Source organism: Trifolium pratense, linkage group LG2 (genome assembly GCF_020283565.1).
Source record: "Trifolium pratense cultivar HEN17-A07 linkage group LG2, ARS_RC_1.1, whole genome shotgun sequence".
Classification (NCBI taxonomy): domain Eukaryota; kingdom Viridiplantae; phylum Streptophyta; class Magnoliopsida; order Fabales; family Fabaceae; genus Trifolium; species Trifolium pratense.
In genome coordinates, this window is record NC_060060.1 from 36,646,660 (window position 1) to 36,662,690 (window position 16,031).

The 16,031-nt window shown below is 32.2% G+C and overlaps 2 protein-coding genes across 5 annotated transcripts; one reads left to right on the plus strand and one right to left on the minus strand.

The window, feature by feature from the left end:
• Nucleotides 1-5,107, minus strand: LOC123907019 (xylose isomerase). Of its 2 annotated transcripts, none has more exons than XM_045957084.1 (21): nucleotides 4,863-5,107; nucleotides 4,694-4,758; nucleotides 4,497-4,601; nucleotides 3,805-3,879; nucleotides 3,587-3,716; nucleotides 3,396-3,487; nucleotides 3,111-3,167; nucleotides 2,798-2,871; nucleotides 2,652-2,706; nucleotides 2,453-2,554; nucleotides 2,193-2,244; nucleotides 2,058-2,103; nucleotides 1,929-1,984; nucleotides 1,501-1,552; nucleotides 1,313-1,392; nucleotides 1,127-1,197; nucleotides 986-1,026; nucleotides 810-909; nucleotides 602-673; nucleotides 440-517; nucleotides 1-307 (listed from the first exon to the last, which is right to left on the minus strand). In XM_045957084.1, exons 2-21 carry the CDS (start codon nucleotides 4,751-4,753, stop codon nucleotides 272-274), a joined length of 1,434 nt encoding a protein of 477 aa, XP_045813040.1. In that variant the 5' UTR covers nucleotides 4,754-4,758; nucleotides 4,863-5,107; the 3' UTR covers nucleotides 1-271. The 2 variants fall into 2 exon arrangements, with proteins under 2 accessions (XP_045813040.1, XP_045813039.1); XM_045957083.1 differs by having other exon boundaries at nucleotides 4,694-4,761; nucleotides 4,863-5,025.
• A 6,124-nt stretch (nucleotides 5,108-11,231) lies between these two features.
• Nucleotides 11,232-14,885, plus strand: LOC123908220 (CBL-interacting serine/threonine-protein kinase 21). Of its 3 annotated transcripts, XM_045958788.1 has the most exons (15): nucleotides 11,233-11,489; nucleotides 11,570-11,632; nucleotides 11,749-11,820; nucleotides 11,903-12,010; nucleotides 12,097-12,168; nucleotides 12,250-12,303; nucleotides 12,472-12,597; nucleotides 12,692-12,781; nucleotides 12,869-12,994; nucleotides 13,080-13,187; nucleotides 13,272-13,391; nucleotides 13,506-13,571; nucleotides 13,745-13,819; nucleotides 13,895-14,007; nucleotides 14,102-14,885. In XM_045958788.1, exons 1-15 carry the CDS (start codon nucleotides 11,328-11,330, stop codon nucleotides 14,148-14,150), a joined length of 1,404 nt encoding a protein of 467 aa, XP_045814744.1. In that variant the 5' UTR covers nucleotides 11,233-11,327; the 3' UTR covers nucleotides 14,151-14,885. The 3 variants fall into 3 exon arrangements, with proteins under 3 accessions (XP_045814743.1, XP_045814744.1, XP_045814745.1); XM_045958787.1 differs by having other exon boundaries at nucleotides 11,232-11,489; nucleotides 12,250-12,597; nucleotides 14,102-14,745; XM_045958789.1 differs by having other exon boundaries at nucleotides 11,366-11,482; nucleotides 12,250-12,597; nucleotides 14,102-14,745.
• The last annotated feature ends 1,146 nt before the right edge of the window (nucleotides 14,886-16,031 follow it).

Consider the following 16,031-nt stretch of genomic DNA (forward strand, 5'->3'; position numbering starts at 1 on the left):
AAAAAAAAAATGGAAGTAAAAATAATCATGATAAACAGTCTTTAATGGCATTGCCAGGGAAGGTATGCGCCACATTATTTTGTACAAAAGTTAACATGCACTTCACCAGGCTTCTAATGCACCAAGGAACCCACCCAATAGATATTGGCTTCACACATTATTTATCGCCAAGATAAATTAAGCAGCTTATAAATTACTCTCGGTTTCGTTTATTATACTAAACTGCTAAGAAAAAGAAACACAACTTCCACGCAGAGATAGATGCTGTTTTTTACATAGCAGACTGGAAGATCATCTCAGCTAGCTCCTGTAATAACATAAAAACAGACACATTTATTAGAATCTACATAAGTTGGGGAAGAGAAAATTCTTCCATTATGTATTACATGGTAATGCTTCCCCTTATTGTTACATTACATAACAGAAAATTAAAAGTTACCTGTTTTGCCGAAGCAACCTTTGGCTCTCCCCATTCCTTGACCTTCTTCTCGAGCAAATCAAAGTCAGCTTTTCCAGCCTATGGCATCATACATTCCAATCAAATTAAACACAAAAGGCATTAAATATAGATGAGGAGAAGAAAAAGTTGCGACAATGTTACCTCTATCTGTGCCCCGATTTCTGAGTCAAAACTCTGATAACGCTTGCGGACAAGCTCAGCCAGAGCACCGTCCTTTTGATCAAACATAATGAGAAATTATTAGTTTGATTGTCATGAGAGATTGAAAAAAAATAAGCTTTCAGATTGACTTTACACATCTGAATAATGAGAAATAAAAGTTGATGTAACGGAGGATACGATGCATCACCTCAACTAGCTTAGCAGCATTTCTGAGGCCTCGGGCCATTGTATCCATTCCAACAATATGGGCTATGAACAAGTCTTCAACATCTGTGCTCTCTCTCCGCCTAAAAATACCGTCCAGTAAATAAATTACAAGGGGGAAAAAGGGATATGAGTACAAAAAGATGGTGAAGGACTCACAATTTGGCATCAAAGTTGAATCCACCTGGTGCAATTCCATTCTGGAAAAAGACAAGAATAACCCAGTCAGATGAGATTGTGTTTCTAAGGTGAAGAGTGTTGCATTTCGAGACACTAGTTAAGAAACAAGCACTTTCATACATTTCTGATAACGCTGAGCATAATCATTGTTGCTTCTTGAATATCTACAAGAAACTGATCTGTGTCCCAACCTGAAATTATGAATAACAGCTATGAGTGGCAACTTCCTATATTGTGACAAGTTAACACAGTTTTCCAAGTTTATAAGTTACATTAATTATCACATAATAGATAATTTGCACATACCAACTTGAGGATCACCAGTATTTGCATCAATATTACCCAACAATCCATTAATCCTTGCAGTTTCAAGCTCGTGATGACAACTGTGACAAGCATTGAAAAGTATAAAAACATGTACATTTTCAGTAATGAACATTAAAATGTAAAGTATGATCAATAACTTCATGCGAGCACAGTGTACAAAGATTCACCTGTGACCGGATAAGGTGGCATGGTTGCACTCAATGTTAAGTTTGAATTCCCCTACACAAGGAGCAAAAATGAGGAAGGGAGACAATTGTGCAAGTCTATGCAGGCAGTGAAAGCTGAATTTGTTCGTATTAAGAACATCATTGCCATTAAATTCAAGTATAAAGAAAATCTTCTAACTCAAGAAGAGGGGGGGGGGGGGGAATAAGTTTCATACAGGACAAAGATACAGAACTTCAGATCAGCATTTAGAGGGAAAAGTAAATTATTGATTTGGAAAAAAGATAGAGAATAATTAGAAAGTTATAAACAGTTTAAAATCTTAGTGGTGTACTATTTGACAACATAAAAGTTTCATTCTTGAAAGACATAGCACCCATTTTTTGGTTCTTGGGCAGATATTTTTATGATAAATGCAAGAAAATATTACCTATAAGTCCATATTTTCGCAAGAAATTAGCTGTAGTTGCGGCATCCCAATCATACCTGGAGGAATACAAGTTCGTAAGGTACATAATAGGAGTTATAAAATTATTGATTTAACAGGTAAGATGCGTACTGGTGTTTTGTAGGTTCTTGTGGCTTTGGTTCAATTAAAAGTGTCCCTACAAGCATAGAAAAAGAAAAACATAAGAAAAAATCATAAAAGACTATACAATGATCCAGCTAGTTGGTATTCCACAGGGAATGTTACCATTGAATCCAATCTTCTTTTTGTGTGCAACAGCAGCTTCAAGAAATCTAGCCTGCAATCAGTTAAATAAGTAGTATTGTAAATAATTTAGCATTGACATTGAGACCTGGTTATTACTGTTGTTGTAGTGTACAAACAAATTGATACTGTTATTCCTTTATTCTTAAAAGATATTTCTTGTAACATTGTTTAAAAACACAAGAGACAAATAGAGAGAGCACAATCAGATAACTGAATCAAGGAAAGAATGAATCACGCACCAAATGATTAAGCTCTCGTTCCATATCTGTGTTCAAAAGAGATTGGTAACCCTCACGACCGCCCCAAAATACGTAATTTTCTCCCCCCAAAAAATGTGTCGCCTGCAATATATTTATATCAGGAAAATGAACAATGTAATGGTTGTGAAAATACAATCAACCTTGTTACTACTACTGTACTATATCTACACAAGTGTACCTCCATGGCCTTCTTTACTTGAGCAGCAGCATATGCATACACCTCTAACTCGGAGCTGCAAAGCAGTTCATTTTGTGAGTCATGAAGCCAATAGACATAAGGATTGTATAGATAGACAAGCAAGGAGATAAAGAAATACATGTTACCTAGTAGCAGCACCATGCATATAGCGAGGATGCATGAACAACTGAGCTGTTCCCCACAAAACGCTCTTTTTACCCTATATATGGAAAGGAGTACTTTGCTATCAGCTTTTCAAAACCACAATTCACCTAACAAAATCTTAGATTTCTGCATTCTCCAAGTTTCAAAACATTTCATGTCATTTATTTGAAGTGAAGAAACATAATCACGGGAATTTTGTACCGATTTGAAACCAGGGAGAATTCTTTTCCTACTTTAAGATGATTATCTAAAGACTATTATTATATATTAAAAGATTCATTCATGTCAAATTACCTTAGTCTGAAGCTCTTGAGCAAGCGCCACTACTTCATCCAAGTTTGCATTAGTTTCCTAAGACAAAGGTAACAAGGGCAATCCAATAGCTCAGAAAGAGTATATAGCCTTAATAAATGTAGCTGCAATGCATTAATCAAGAAAGCACATTTCACCAACTATGTCTATGACATAGTTCAATATTCTAGATATTAAAATGAGTAAGCATATGCACTGCCTCTCATACTTTGGTCCTCTTTAAGAATTGCAATTAAGTAAAGCTGAGAGTTTTTAAGATTGGCTCACCTCAAGAGTCGGTGCATCAGGAGCTATATCTCTATCATGGAAGCACCAAAAATCGACTCCAAGTTTGTTTATGAACTCAAAATTTGCTCTCACTGTGTCAATTAAGAGAATTTTATTTATCTTGCATCACACGAAAATGAAAACCTCTGAATATGATGTATATCAAAATTGAGAGCGAAGGATTAACATACTTCTTCGTTTAGCCATGCTTAATGAATTGGTACCATCTTCCCATGGCCAATGTTTGGTAGCTGCACCGAAAGGGTCACCACCTGTTCCACGGAATGTATGCCAAAATGCAACACTAAATCTGAACCAATCCTGCAGTTACACACGTAAATTCAAGTTAAAATCCAAGTGTAGTTTGAATAAAATAAAAAATCCACTTTGAATATAAATGTAAACCAACCTTCATCTTCTTCCCAAGAATTTCCTCCTCTGCATTATACCATTTAAATGAAAGTGGATTCTTACTGGTAGGTCCCTGAAAATTACATAAATCCACCACACATAATCAATCTTCATAAATAATTGAAAATCCAAGCCACATGTTAAGTTGAATGCATGAAAATTGAATGCACTCAATCCAAATCCGACAAATGAAAATAATAGACCCCAACTCATTAACATTTCTCAAATAATGGTACTATGTAGTACAAAAAAACTTGCTCCAAATAATGAAATTGAAAACTAATTCAGTTCAGTCGAAGAGGATCTATATCCTATGAAGCACAGCCACAGACACCAGACAGAACAGTGATAATAATCATGTGTAGGTGTCTGACTTGTCCAACACGAGGACACTCCTAACCTGAGAAGCCACAGACACGGACACCAGACAGAACGCCGATAATAATTTGAGAAAATTACTATAATTCAATGTAATTATGTGTTGGTGTCAGACACACACTGACGCATAGTCTAATCTGAGAAGATTCCGTGCTTCATAGTCTACATATTTCAAAGTGGCATTTAAGATTTCTTTAGTGGAGGACAAAAAAATTGATAAAGATATATCAATATTAGTATAATATAATAAATAATCATCATGATACTATTATGTTGACAAAAATAAAAAATGAATTGTGATATAAAGTTTACCTCATATTTAATTTTGGGAATGCCAGGAAAAAAATCCCCTTCCCAATCATCCGAATCACCGCATTTAGCATCATTGGTAGCAGGACATGTCTGAGGTGCACCAATCTGAAATCAATGAAACAAAATTAAACCAAATTTGCATATAGAACTCAGAAAATGAATAATAATAAAACACAAATAAAATGTATGAGTAGTACCACTGCATAATAGAAGACATTGAAACAAAGAAGAAGCAATAATATATTCCCAGATTTCATTATTCCTGCTATAACAAAAACGATCGTCGATTAACAAACACTTAAATGATTAGATATACTTATACATACATAAGAGTGAGTGAAAAAAAGTAGCGGTGAAGAGTGGAACCTTATGAGATTGATTGAGACTTGTTCGGTGAATCAGGATCGATATATAGTATTGTTGTGAAATGGGAATTTTCTACTTCAGATCCGTTAGTTGTGCATATTTTTATTTATGCAGAAAATTTGAGTATGTATGAATTGGAGTTTTTGATAGCTATGATGATGATATATATATATAATATAGTTGTTGGATAAGGACGATATCAACGTGTCACGGACTGTGTCAGGTTGTGGATATTCTTGTACTATAAAATTTAAATAAATAAACAACAGTATGAACTTTTTTTCATTTTTCAATTTTTTCAATAAATATGAACTTTTTTTGTTTTTTTAGTCTTATTTATTTGAAGACACTAGCACTCCCTTTAATTAACTTGCATAAATTAAATGTGTATGTTAAATCGATAGAATTTTTTGGTTAAAAAAAAAAATCGTAGAACCACTTGATGATAAAACAAACCCGAATCAGATTAATAAGAGTAAAAAAAAAATTGCTAGAATATTGATAATTTTATGGAGTGGAAATCATATCATATAAAATATAAATAATATATAAGGTGTTATTCTAAACAAATAATTCATATATTTCGCGAGATAACTTCTGAAAGCTAGTTAGCAAAAGATAATTTATGAACTCTTTAAAATGTATTTTTAAACCATTTTGAATGGTAGAATTGAAATTTGGCGGACTCGTTTTCAAAAACCTAATCTAACTTTATTCATTGATTGGTTTTCATCAATTTTACGCTAAAGACTTTTAATTTTTACATATTTCTTCTCAAGCACGACAAGGAAGTATTATTTACTTTCTTTCTCAAATTTTGTATTTGTTCAATGCTCCATAACCTAACAGGAAAATGCATGCAACTGAAATGTCAAACTATTTTGAAAGTTATTTGTAAAACATAAAATACTCTTCTACCACCATGTGATTGAGAAAAATGTTGTTTAATGACAGGGCAACAGTGTCAAACGGTCTACGCGTTCCTATTAAGCGATGATTGTCTGTAATCGAGACAAGTTCATTATTATATATGCATTGTTACTTTATAGATCAGATAACTCGGCCCAACACATAAATGAGTCTTTGGCTCAGTTTAAATAGTAGTTTTCAAACCGATCGTAAAAGAAAAATTGAAATTTTAAAAGACAGTGTGAATATTATCAAAGGCTAAAGATCAAAATTCTTACTTTTTTTGTGTTAGCTCCCTTAATGAATGTTGGACCTATGCCTACTCTGTACCTTTTATCTTTTTCTCATACCAAAAATGATGGAAACCAATTGGCTCGTTTCCTAAGCATGTACTTTACAAACTTAGAAGGGGGTGTGGATAGACAAATACTATCCTTTTGAACTTTTTTGTATTTTGTTGAATTTGATCCTATATTGGGCTTTAGTCTTTGTTTCGGTATACGGTAAGCAATTCCATTTACGTGATCATCAGCTATTATTTCATACTCTCTACAATTTTATTTATAAGTAAAAATTACTTTTTAGATTCATTAAAAATTTAATGTATCTAGTCTATATTTAGGCTAGATACATTGATTTTTTAATGAATCTAAAAATTAATTTTTGCTTATAAATAAGGTCGGAGGGAGTATTTAAAAAACTAAAAGTATATATCTTTAAATAATTTAATTCTTTTTTTTTTTAGTGTATAAAAGGATAATATAACTCCATGTCCCAAAAAATATCATTTAAGTTAGATTTTTATTTATAACTATGTCTGTCTATATCTATTTTCTCAAAAAAAAGTATGTTTATATCCATGTATCTCAAAGGAACTTCTGACATTTGATTTTGTATATAACTAAAGTTTAAATTCATGCAAGCTATTAAATTTAGTCAAGTGACAAGGAGTTTGATAGTATGCACGGTGTCCCGAGTTCTATCTTCTATTTCATTGTAAAAAAAGAAGTTTAAATTCATGCAAGAATAAAGGATCCTGAAAAATATAAAATAAATTCAAGCAATAATTAAGCATTCTATAAAAATAATTAAATTATTTATTGTAGACGCTCAATGCTGTGTCTAAAGAAACTCCTCCAGACACGTTTTTTTTAATCAAACATCCTTAACGCATTTTTTTTTTTTTTTTTTGAAGGAGTTAAATTAGTACATCCAAACACCTTTTATTATTATTAATTAAAGATTCAATACATGAAAGTACAAAATCAAAAGACCGGTGATTAACCTGAGAAATGACCGCCCTTACAAGAGAGTGAACAACGATATTAAGTAAAGTCTGGCCAAGAAATTGTTCCACCCAGGAATCGAACCCGGGTTCTCCCGAAATCCGTCATTTTTGGTAAAGTTCATTAACCACTTGAGCCCAATAACTTAATTACGATATTCGTTTATCTCGTACAAACTAGGCATGGCAATGGGTACCCGCGGGTACGGTTTTTACCTTCCCCGTTCCCCATACCCGAATCATTGATAAATACCCGTTCCCCGCCCATTACCCGACGGGGATGAAAAATTGAACCCAATCCCCGTCCCAAATGGGTTCGGGTATACCCAAATGGGTTCGGGGATACCCGAACCTTGCCCCGCCCTGCTGAACCTTACCCGAACCCAAAATTTTTCCGAACACTGACATACATACAATACAAAAAATTTCAAATAATAAAGTACAAACCAAAATTTCAATGCATTAAACATACAAATAAAATGATATTCCAAAATATCAAACCAAAATTATCAAAACCATAAAATAGTACCGGTACAAACCAATATTCCAAAATACCGTCAAAACAACCACATAACAAAGAATGTTCTACATCATTGTTCACTGAAATTGCTAAAAAAACAAATAACTAAGAACCATTGTTTATTAAAAATCCTAACTCAAGTAGATAAATTATATGATCTGTGACATTATAAATAAATAAATAGGGGTAATATAGTAATTTTATATAAACGGGCGGGTTCGGGGACGGGGACGGGTTCGGGGTGGGTACCAATATCTCCGTTACCCGCCCCATCCCCATGTTTTGAAATCGGGGAAAACCCAAACCCGAACCCAAACCCAGTCAAATCGGTTTTTCCCCGTCAAACTTGGGGTGGGTTCAGGCGGGTACCCGCGGATACGGATTCTGTTGCCATGCCTAGTACAAACTCAATTAGATAAAGAAGATAAAATAACTCTAATACTATAAACAACGGAGCTAAATTCATATAACTTAGACGAATCCAAGTTAGTTTACTTGGGCGAGATTCAATCAAACAACCTAACCGTACTTTGAGACACGACACTTCATATAATTGTTGTGATCAAAATATATTACAACTCTTATATTTATTTAAACATCTTTAATTCTCATACACTCATTTAACACTTTATTTTCTTTCTCCCTATATCTCTCTTTCATTCCATCACTACATCAACTTATCATCTTTATCACATCTCTATTTCTAGCATGGGTGTCTACAAATAGTTTTTTCCATTATAGAAAAAAGCCTTCAAACAACCAACATCTAATAGATTCAAACAACTGAATTAGTTGGTAGGGATATGAATTCAATATCTCCTACTTATTCATCTTAAGAGGTGAATTTTCGGTCATTAAATTATTTAACTAAAAGAAACAACTAAATTGCTAGTATAATACCTTACATTGTTGGATTCACAAATAACGTACTTAGCGATGACAATTTGACCCCTCCAATTGGCACCTGCAAAAAATACCCACAATAGGTAGGGTAAAAATTCGCATTTCTTGTACGAGCACGAATATGAGTAATTACCCACAAAAATAAGCGGATATTAGTGCAGGTGCGGGTACGAACACCTTGGTACCCACCCCGCCTCATACCCACATAATATATATTCATTTATTTTATTTGTATTATTACATAATAATATATGTATATCAATTTTTAAAAATAAAACTCTATTAAACTCTTATACATTTTACATAAAAATGTTTATTTATAAGTTAATGCAAACAAGATATGAATATGTCAACAAAAATATGAATTTTAGCTTGAGGTTAGTAATGATTTTATTTATAGTTTTCATTAGTCAACATTAAATTTTTTGAATTTTTTAATTCTATTAAAATGATATGATCTTTTATAATTGATCGATTTTATTTTTCGCAAAAAATGCAGGTAACGGGTATGAGTACTTAGGTACCCATAAGGTATGAACACAGGTACAAAAGCTGTTACCACACGGGTATGGAGATGGATACATGTATTTTTTTCAAACTAATGGATATGAATATACTATAGTACCCTACCCATACCTTACTCATTGTCATCCCTAAACGTACTCTCATTAGGTTAACAAACTTAATTTTCAGATAAATTTCATTTCATTTAGTTAATAAAGAGTTTAACAAATTAATGTATCATCATATCCTCCAAAAGTTATGGGTTATGCCATAAATTAACACTCACAATATTTCATAACCAAATTCTTCACCTACATCTTTTTTCTTAACCATATTGAATACTAACAATTAAGACATCTTACTTTTATGTACCAAAATACCGAAAAAAAGAAACCGTCTTACTTTTTTCCTAAATTATAGTAATTGTTTTTTTTTTTTTTACAATGAGCTGGAAATCAAACTCAAAACTTATAATATATTACTCAAACCACTCACAACTAGATCAAACCTAGTGACTTGCAATTGTTTCTTCTTGTTTTTGCTGGTTATTATATTTTGCTGAATTGATGCACACCACATCATGGTGATTAAACACATTAATGTGAATTTATGTGATCACCGTATCATTTCAGCATTTGTGGTGATACTTAGGACATCCAAATTTTATTTTTGAACAACTAATTATCTATACTATCTGCTAGTCAAAACAAACATTCTTCATTCTAAACCACCAGCCAGCCAACCCAGCTAGCTACACAGAATGCTAACTAATTCCCCCACCCCCAGTGAAGATTAGATCGAAATTTCAATTGGTCTGTCCACTCATAGCTCAACAGTTTTTTGTGGATGGAGAGGACCAACTACATTTGACCACACAGAGGAAATTAACATGAAATTAAATTTTTTTAAATTTTTGAAATATAATTAATAATTTTTTATTTTCATCTATTGGTAATTATGTTTCATCCAATCCAATCCATTATATTTTTTTTGTTTACAATGAGCTGGAGATCGAACCCAAGACCTATAATATACTACCCAAATCCCTCACTATTAGACCAAACCTAGTGGCTTTTCAATCCATTATATTTAGTGGTAAAGATATTTGAGTAATGCATAAAATTTTAATTTAAATCTCATTAGTTTCGATATATAAAAGAAATCCCATCATCATCGACAGATGAATCATAAGGATGGATTACAATAATTACAATAAAAAGCAAATAAATAAATAAAAACTAAATAAAAAATTACTATATATTGATAGATATAGATACCAAAGTTACGTTTAAGCAATATTTATTTTTTAGCCCTGGAAAATACAAATACACATACACATACACACTGCAACATTTCTCCATTTTTGTTTCATTATTAGTATTAACCATAGTATCACTCTCTTATGCATAAAAGAAATATGTATCATGCGTAGAAAAAAATGTTGGCTTAAATGCAGTTTTACCCTCTATTTTGAATAAATCAGAATTTTACCCCCTATTTCACAACAAATTTAGTGGAATTTTGATCAATAATTCACCAAACTGGTACCAAAATGATCAACATTTTGGAATCAAACTCCACTAAATTTGTTGTGAAATAAGAGGGTAAATTCCAATTTATTCAAAATAGGAAGGTAAAACTGCGTTTAACCCAAAAATGTATCACTTTTTTTTAAAAAAATATTTTTCTTTATAGAGTTTTTTTTTTTAATATTTAATGAATCTATAAATCAAATCTATTATAAAAAAATTAATCATAGTTTGGTTTTTTTTTAACTGAATCACAGTTTGGCTTTATCCTGTTCCCATTACACATATCATCATCATAACCTAATTATCTCTTTTTGTTGACAAAAACAAAATTCACATATATCTAGTAATCATGTTTGAAAAAAAAAAAATGAGGATTGAACCATAAACCTAACAAATTTTGATCTCTCTTTTTTACAAGAATACTAATTTTGACCTTAATCCTTCATATTTAGTTATTTACACCATATTTGTATCACTTCCTTAATTTAAGGATGACATTTATCACATAGGTTTCTATTTGTCATCAACAAAATTATAACAGCCATATGTTATCAAAAAAAAAAAAATTATAACAGCCATATAAATTAAAAATAGAAACAATTGATCCTATATAATTAAAAGACCAAAAACATTGTACCCAGAAAAAAGACCAAAACCAATTTCGGAATAAAAAGGAAAAAAAAAGTTTTTCTATAAATAAATTGGATTGTACCCAAAAATAAGTCATAAGCTGCATGCACAAGGAGCTTAGTGAGAACTAACTTGTTGGGAAAAACCTTTACCAAAAATCCAACTATCATAAGGAGAGAGTAATGGTTTCAACAAAAAGTATAGGAAAGTATAGAGTTAGGGAGACCATAGGAGAAGGTACATTCTCTAAGGTTAAACTTGCTTTCAATAGTAGCAATGGTGAGAAGGTAGCAATCAAGGTCATTGACAAACAAATGGTCTTGAAAAACAATCTTAGGTATCAGGTAAACATCATTTTGATCAAAGTATAATTAGTTTATTTCAATTAATCAAATATTAATTAAGGTTACAATATATTGATCAGGTACAAAGTGAGATTACAACAATGAAACTTCTAAATCATCCTAATATTGTTAGAATTCATGAGGTATACTATACCTTCTTTTGTTATCTACTTATCTTAGAAAATTCTTGTAAGTCTTGAAGATTCATAAGCCCTTTCTCACAATTTGTGTTTTTTTAATGAACTTCAACATAAAATAGGTTATTGGCACAAAAACAAAAATATACATTGTGATGGAATATGTATCAGGAGGTCAACTATTGGACAAAATGGTGAGAATCAACAATCTCTTGTTGAAAGGTTATGTACTTATAATTTCAATTATATTCAATTCTGATAATTTTATTTATGCAGTCCTATGCCAATAAGTTAGATGAATGTGAGGCAAGAAAATTATTCCAGCAACTTATTGACACGGTCGACTACTGCCATAATAAGGGGGTTTATCACCGCGATTTAAAGGTAAGTTAAATAAACATTTTTTTTTTTCTTTGTTTAGAAAATAAGTTTTGAAACCTTACTTGAACCTAACATATATGACAATACAGCCTGAAAATTTGCTGCTTGACAGCAAGGGAAACCTAAAAGTGTCTGATTTTGGATTAAGTGCATTGGCAAAGGTAAACCTTGTTTCAACTTCATTATTAGTTCAACAATTGTAAGTCATTTTGATTGATGATCAAATTTTGGTACATTGACAGTTTGACGATGTTTTAAACACAAAGTGTGGATCCCCGTGCTACGTGGCTCCCGAGGTAAGATCGAGTGGAGGAGGAGAGTGTTTAGGAGTCCGAGGGAACATCTGGCAACAACAACATGCTAAAGAGATCCTCGGACTCCCCAACAGAAAGAGAGCAAGTCACGGCTTATACGGGATACATGTATTATTATTGATTTTGACCCTTATACTTCCTCATGAGCAGGTGCTGATGAACAAAGGGTATGATGGAGCAGCTGTTGATGTTTGGTCATGTGGTGTGATCCTTTTTGAGTTACTTGCTGGTTTTCTACCATTTGATGACCAGAATTTGATGGGTTTATACCATAAGGTATGTGCAAAAATATAGTATACCATGTAATCATGATGATAAAAAAGAAAATAACTAATTCACATTTTCTGGTAACTTTCATGTATGAAAAAAGATATGCAGAGCAGAATATACTTGCCCCCCGTGGTTTACTATAAGTCAAAAGAAACTAATTGCCAAAATACTTGAACCGCGTTCTGAAAAGGTAGAAATTCAAGAACTACTGCTTTGTGCTTAAAATTGTGTAACTGATAGATACTAATTTCTTTTACTTCCTCTCAATCTCTTACAGCGGATAACTATTTCAGATATTATTGAAAATGAGTGGTTTAAAAAAGATTATCAACCTGTTCGCGCGTGTGAATTTGACACGATCATTAACTTGGATGAAGATAGTGCTGCTTTCGACTCAATTGAGGTAACTTGTTAACAATTAGCAGTCATAGAAAACACTTAATTAGAGTTATGGACCAAATCGTCTAACAATATGTAATGTGCTATAGGAGAAAACTACAAATTCAACGATAACCAAGTCCTCGAGCTTCATTAATGCATTTCAACTGATAGCCATGTTTCAGGACTTTGATCTATCGTCCCTTTTCGAAGAACAGGTAAGTCTACAAATCTGAAACCGTATTTAACTTATCAACATATCATTTAATTACAAATGTTGATGTTATGAATTTCATGTTTAGGATCACAAGAAGCAGATAACAATGCTTGGATCACAACACACAATCACTGAAACAGTAGAAAAAATAGAAGCTGCTGCAACAGATGTGAGACTGTCGGTAGAGAAAATGAACAACTTTAAGGTCTAAACAGTTCTTAATTTGATTTTTTTAAAGGCATCCATATAATTTTGGACAAGTGAAATATTAACCTTTTCTAGAGTTTGGCAACAAACGAACTTTGAATCTTAATATCAGATGAAAATGCACCCGAAACTGTCAATGACTAGGTGTTCAAGATCATACTTTGACCTATCAGCTGAGGTATAATACTCATTTTGTCTCAAATGTTGTGTCCAAATAACACTCCTCTTCGCATTATTATTATTATTATTATTATTATTATTATTATTATTATTATTATTATTATTATTATTATTATTATTATTATTATTATACCAAGTTCATTTATTTACCGAGATTCATGGAAATTGTAGGTGATAGAAGTTGCTCCAACTCATTGTGTTATACAAATATCAAAATCTGCAGGAGATCTAAGAATGTACAATAGAGTAAGAGAACCTATCTTGTTAACTGAATATTCGCAATCTCGATAATATGGTTACTGATTTAATTTTGATTATCAGTTTTGTGAAAGTTTATCAAGTCTGCTGAAAGAAAATTCTAACATGCCATCACAAGGCCCAGACTCTGTGGATCAATGCGACGCTGGCAGTATAGAAAAGCAAGATGCTGAATGGTAGTAATAAACCTATTTTACATTACTAAATGGTGATGGTATTGGTTTGATAACCACCATTTTCTTATCAGCGGTTTTCGTTTGTCTATTTCAGTTATGAAAAGCCAAATAGTGAAGATATCCGTGGCTATAAATCTGCTTGAAGATTGATTTAACCATGTCTGTATTAGTTTTATTCAAGTTCATATGAGTAAGGAGAAAACATAAGCATCTCTTCTTTTCTCCTTTTTAACTATCTTTTTTACGGAAGCAAAATGTAATATTGGCGATAATTGAATTTTTCATCGATAATTCAAAAAATGACTAACTACCTCTCAGTAACCTCCACAATCACCCTATCCTCTACACGGCCTAAGAAATAATGTTACTAATTCTCACACTCATATATATCCCTCTTCTTCATGTGAGTATATGACCTTCCGAATCTTAGGTTTGTTATGATTAAGGCCAATAGGCCAATACAACATGGTCACTTGTTCAGTCTTCTCCATATTCGGCGCTTCATCAATACTTATTAACAAACATAAGGACCTGGATTCTCAGCCGCAACAATGCCTGCAGCCATCCCTGCTGACAGTTGTTTACAAGCTTCCTGTCTATTATCTTTCTCTTCTTTCCAAATCCCTCCTACCAAAGGATACACAGGTGCATAGAAGGGAAGCCACCCTGCCTTTGAACCAGAAAAATGGCCATAAAATATTACCCTATTCAAACTAAGATAATGTTTATTTGGGTCAGTTCGTGATGTTTCCTAAATTTTATAATCAATAACTGTATTGACACGGTATTTTCCAAGATGGAACTTATTTATTTTTCCATCTAAATATTGTTGCACAATGATTTTAAAGGTTTATCTGATAAGTAATGAGTTGATTTCATTCAAACTTTCCTGCTAAATCATATGTTAACATGTCAAACACTTTAGAAAGAGGGAAATTGGGTAATTATAAGGACTTTTGGAAGAATATTTAGTCCAATGCAAGAATCAATCCAGTAATGGCGAGGACACATTTTTTACATTGTAATAAACAATTACCCAAAATATGAGTGGCAATAAGAACAAATTTTGCTCATAAAATTTTAAATAAGTTAAATTTTCAATAGCCTAAATATATATGAACAAATTATTAATATCAAAAATAAGTTAAATATATACATTGTTGAATTAAGCTGGGAGCACTATAGAATGAGAAAAACTTTTCCCAAATAACAATGTCTTCGAAGTGCTTTTCTCTTCTGAGCTAGAGGTCATCATGATCTTGTCCCTTTTGAAAGCTCATTTAGACGTAGTAGTGACGTGAATCGGCAATACTCTTTTAAACGATGTTTTTGTAAACAAGTATATTGAAAATCTCAAGACAACAAAGTTGAATGAGGTGTATCGTGTTTCAGAGATAAAAACGATATACTTCACACTCCGTAAAGAAGATTGTGACATATTTTGATTTGTGTAACCGGTGAATTTCATGTATGCGAGTCCGACTCGGAAGGATCAACAAATTGTTCAAACTCTTACTCGATTTCTCGTTCTCTTGTGCAACGAGCTCTTTTGATGCAAATTCTTACGATCATATAATTTACTTAGCATATATACCAATTTTATTTTTTTTTTTTTTTTTTTATTTTTTTTTTTTTTACTTTTTACTTAGCATATATATTAAATAGATAAAGCTAAGGTTTTTTCTAATCTATCCGGTGATAATTTGAGAGTATTTACCCTTCAACCAATAAAAATAAGCCACATAAGTATATTTGTAGGTGGTACTGGTACCCACTTTTGGATTTGCATATGACTTGTTCTCATGGGTTGATAGGTAAATACCCTTAAATTGTGAAAGAGTACAGTAGGCCTCACCTAATGAGAATAGAGAGACTAATAATGGTGTAAAAAACTTTGTTTTTTTTTTTGTTTACAATGTTGGCAATGAGAATCAAACCTAAGACTTGATGCATACTACCCAAATCCCTCACCACTAGACCAAACCCAATAGCTTGAAAAACTTCGTTTTAAATCATAAATTATC

What these genes read in the sequence shown, in the direction of transcription:
- LOC123907019 (XM_045957084.1), bottom strand. Translation starts at nt 4,753, where the DNA reads ATGAAATCTGGGAATATATTATTGCTTCTTCTTTGTTTCAATGTCTTC. An exon ending in CTGATGCACCGACTCTTGAG is followed by an intron (nt 3,168 to 3,395) that starts GTGAGCCAATCT and finishes CCTTTGTCTTAG; the next exon opens with GAAACTAATGCAAACTTGGA. An exon ending in GCCACCTTATCCGGTCACAG is followed by an intron (nt 1,393 to 1,500) that starts GTGAATCTTTGT and finishes TGCTTGTCACAG; the next exon opens with TTGTCATCACGAGCTTGAAA.
- LOC123908220 (XM_045958787.1), top strand. Translation starts at nt 11,328, where the DNA reads ATGGTTTCAACAAAAAGTATAGGAAAGTATAGAGTTAGGGAGACCATA. An exon ending in TTTATCACCGCGATTTAAAG is followed by an intron (nt 12,011 to 12,096) that starts GTAAGTTAAATA and finishes ATGACAATACAG; the next exon opens with CCTGAAAATTTGCTGCTTGA. An exon ending in CGTCCCTTTTCGAAGAACAG is followed by an intron (nt 13,188 to 13,271) that starts GTAAGTCTACAA and finishes TTTCATGTTTAG; the next exon opens with GATCACAAGAAGCAGATAAC.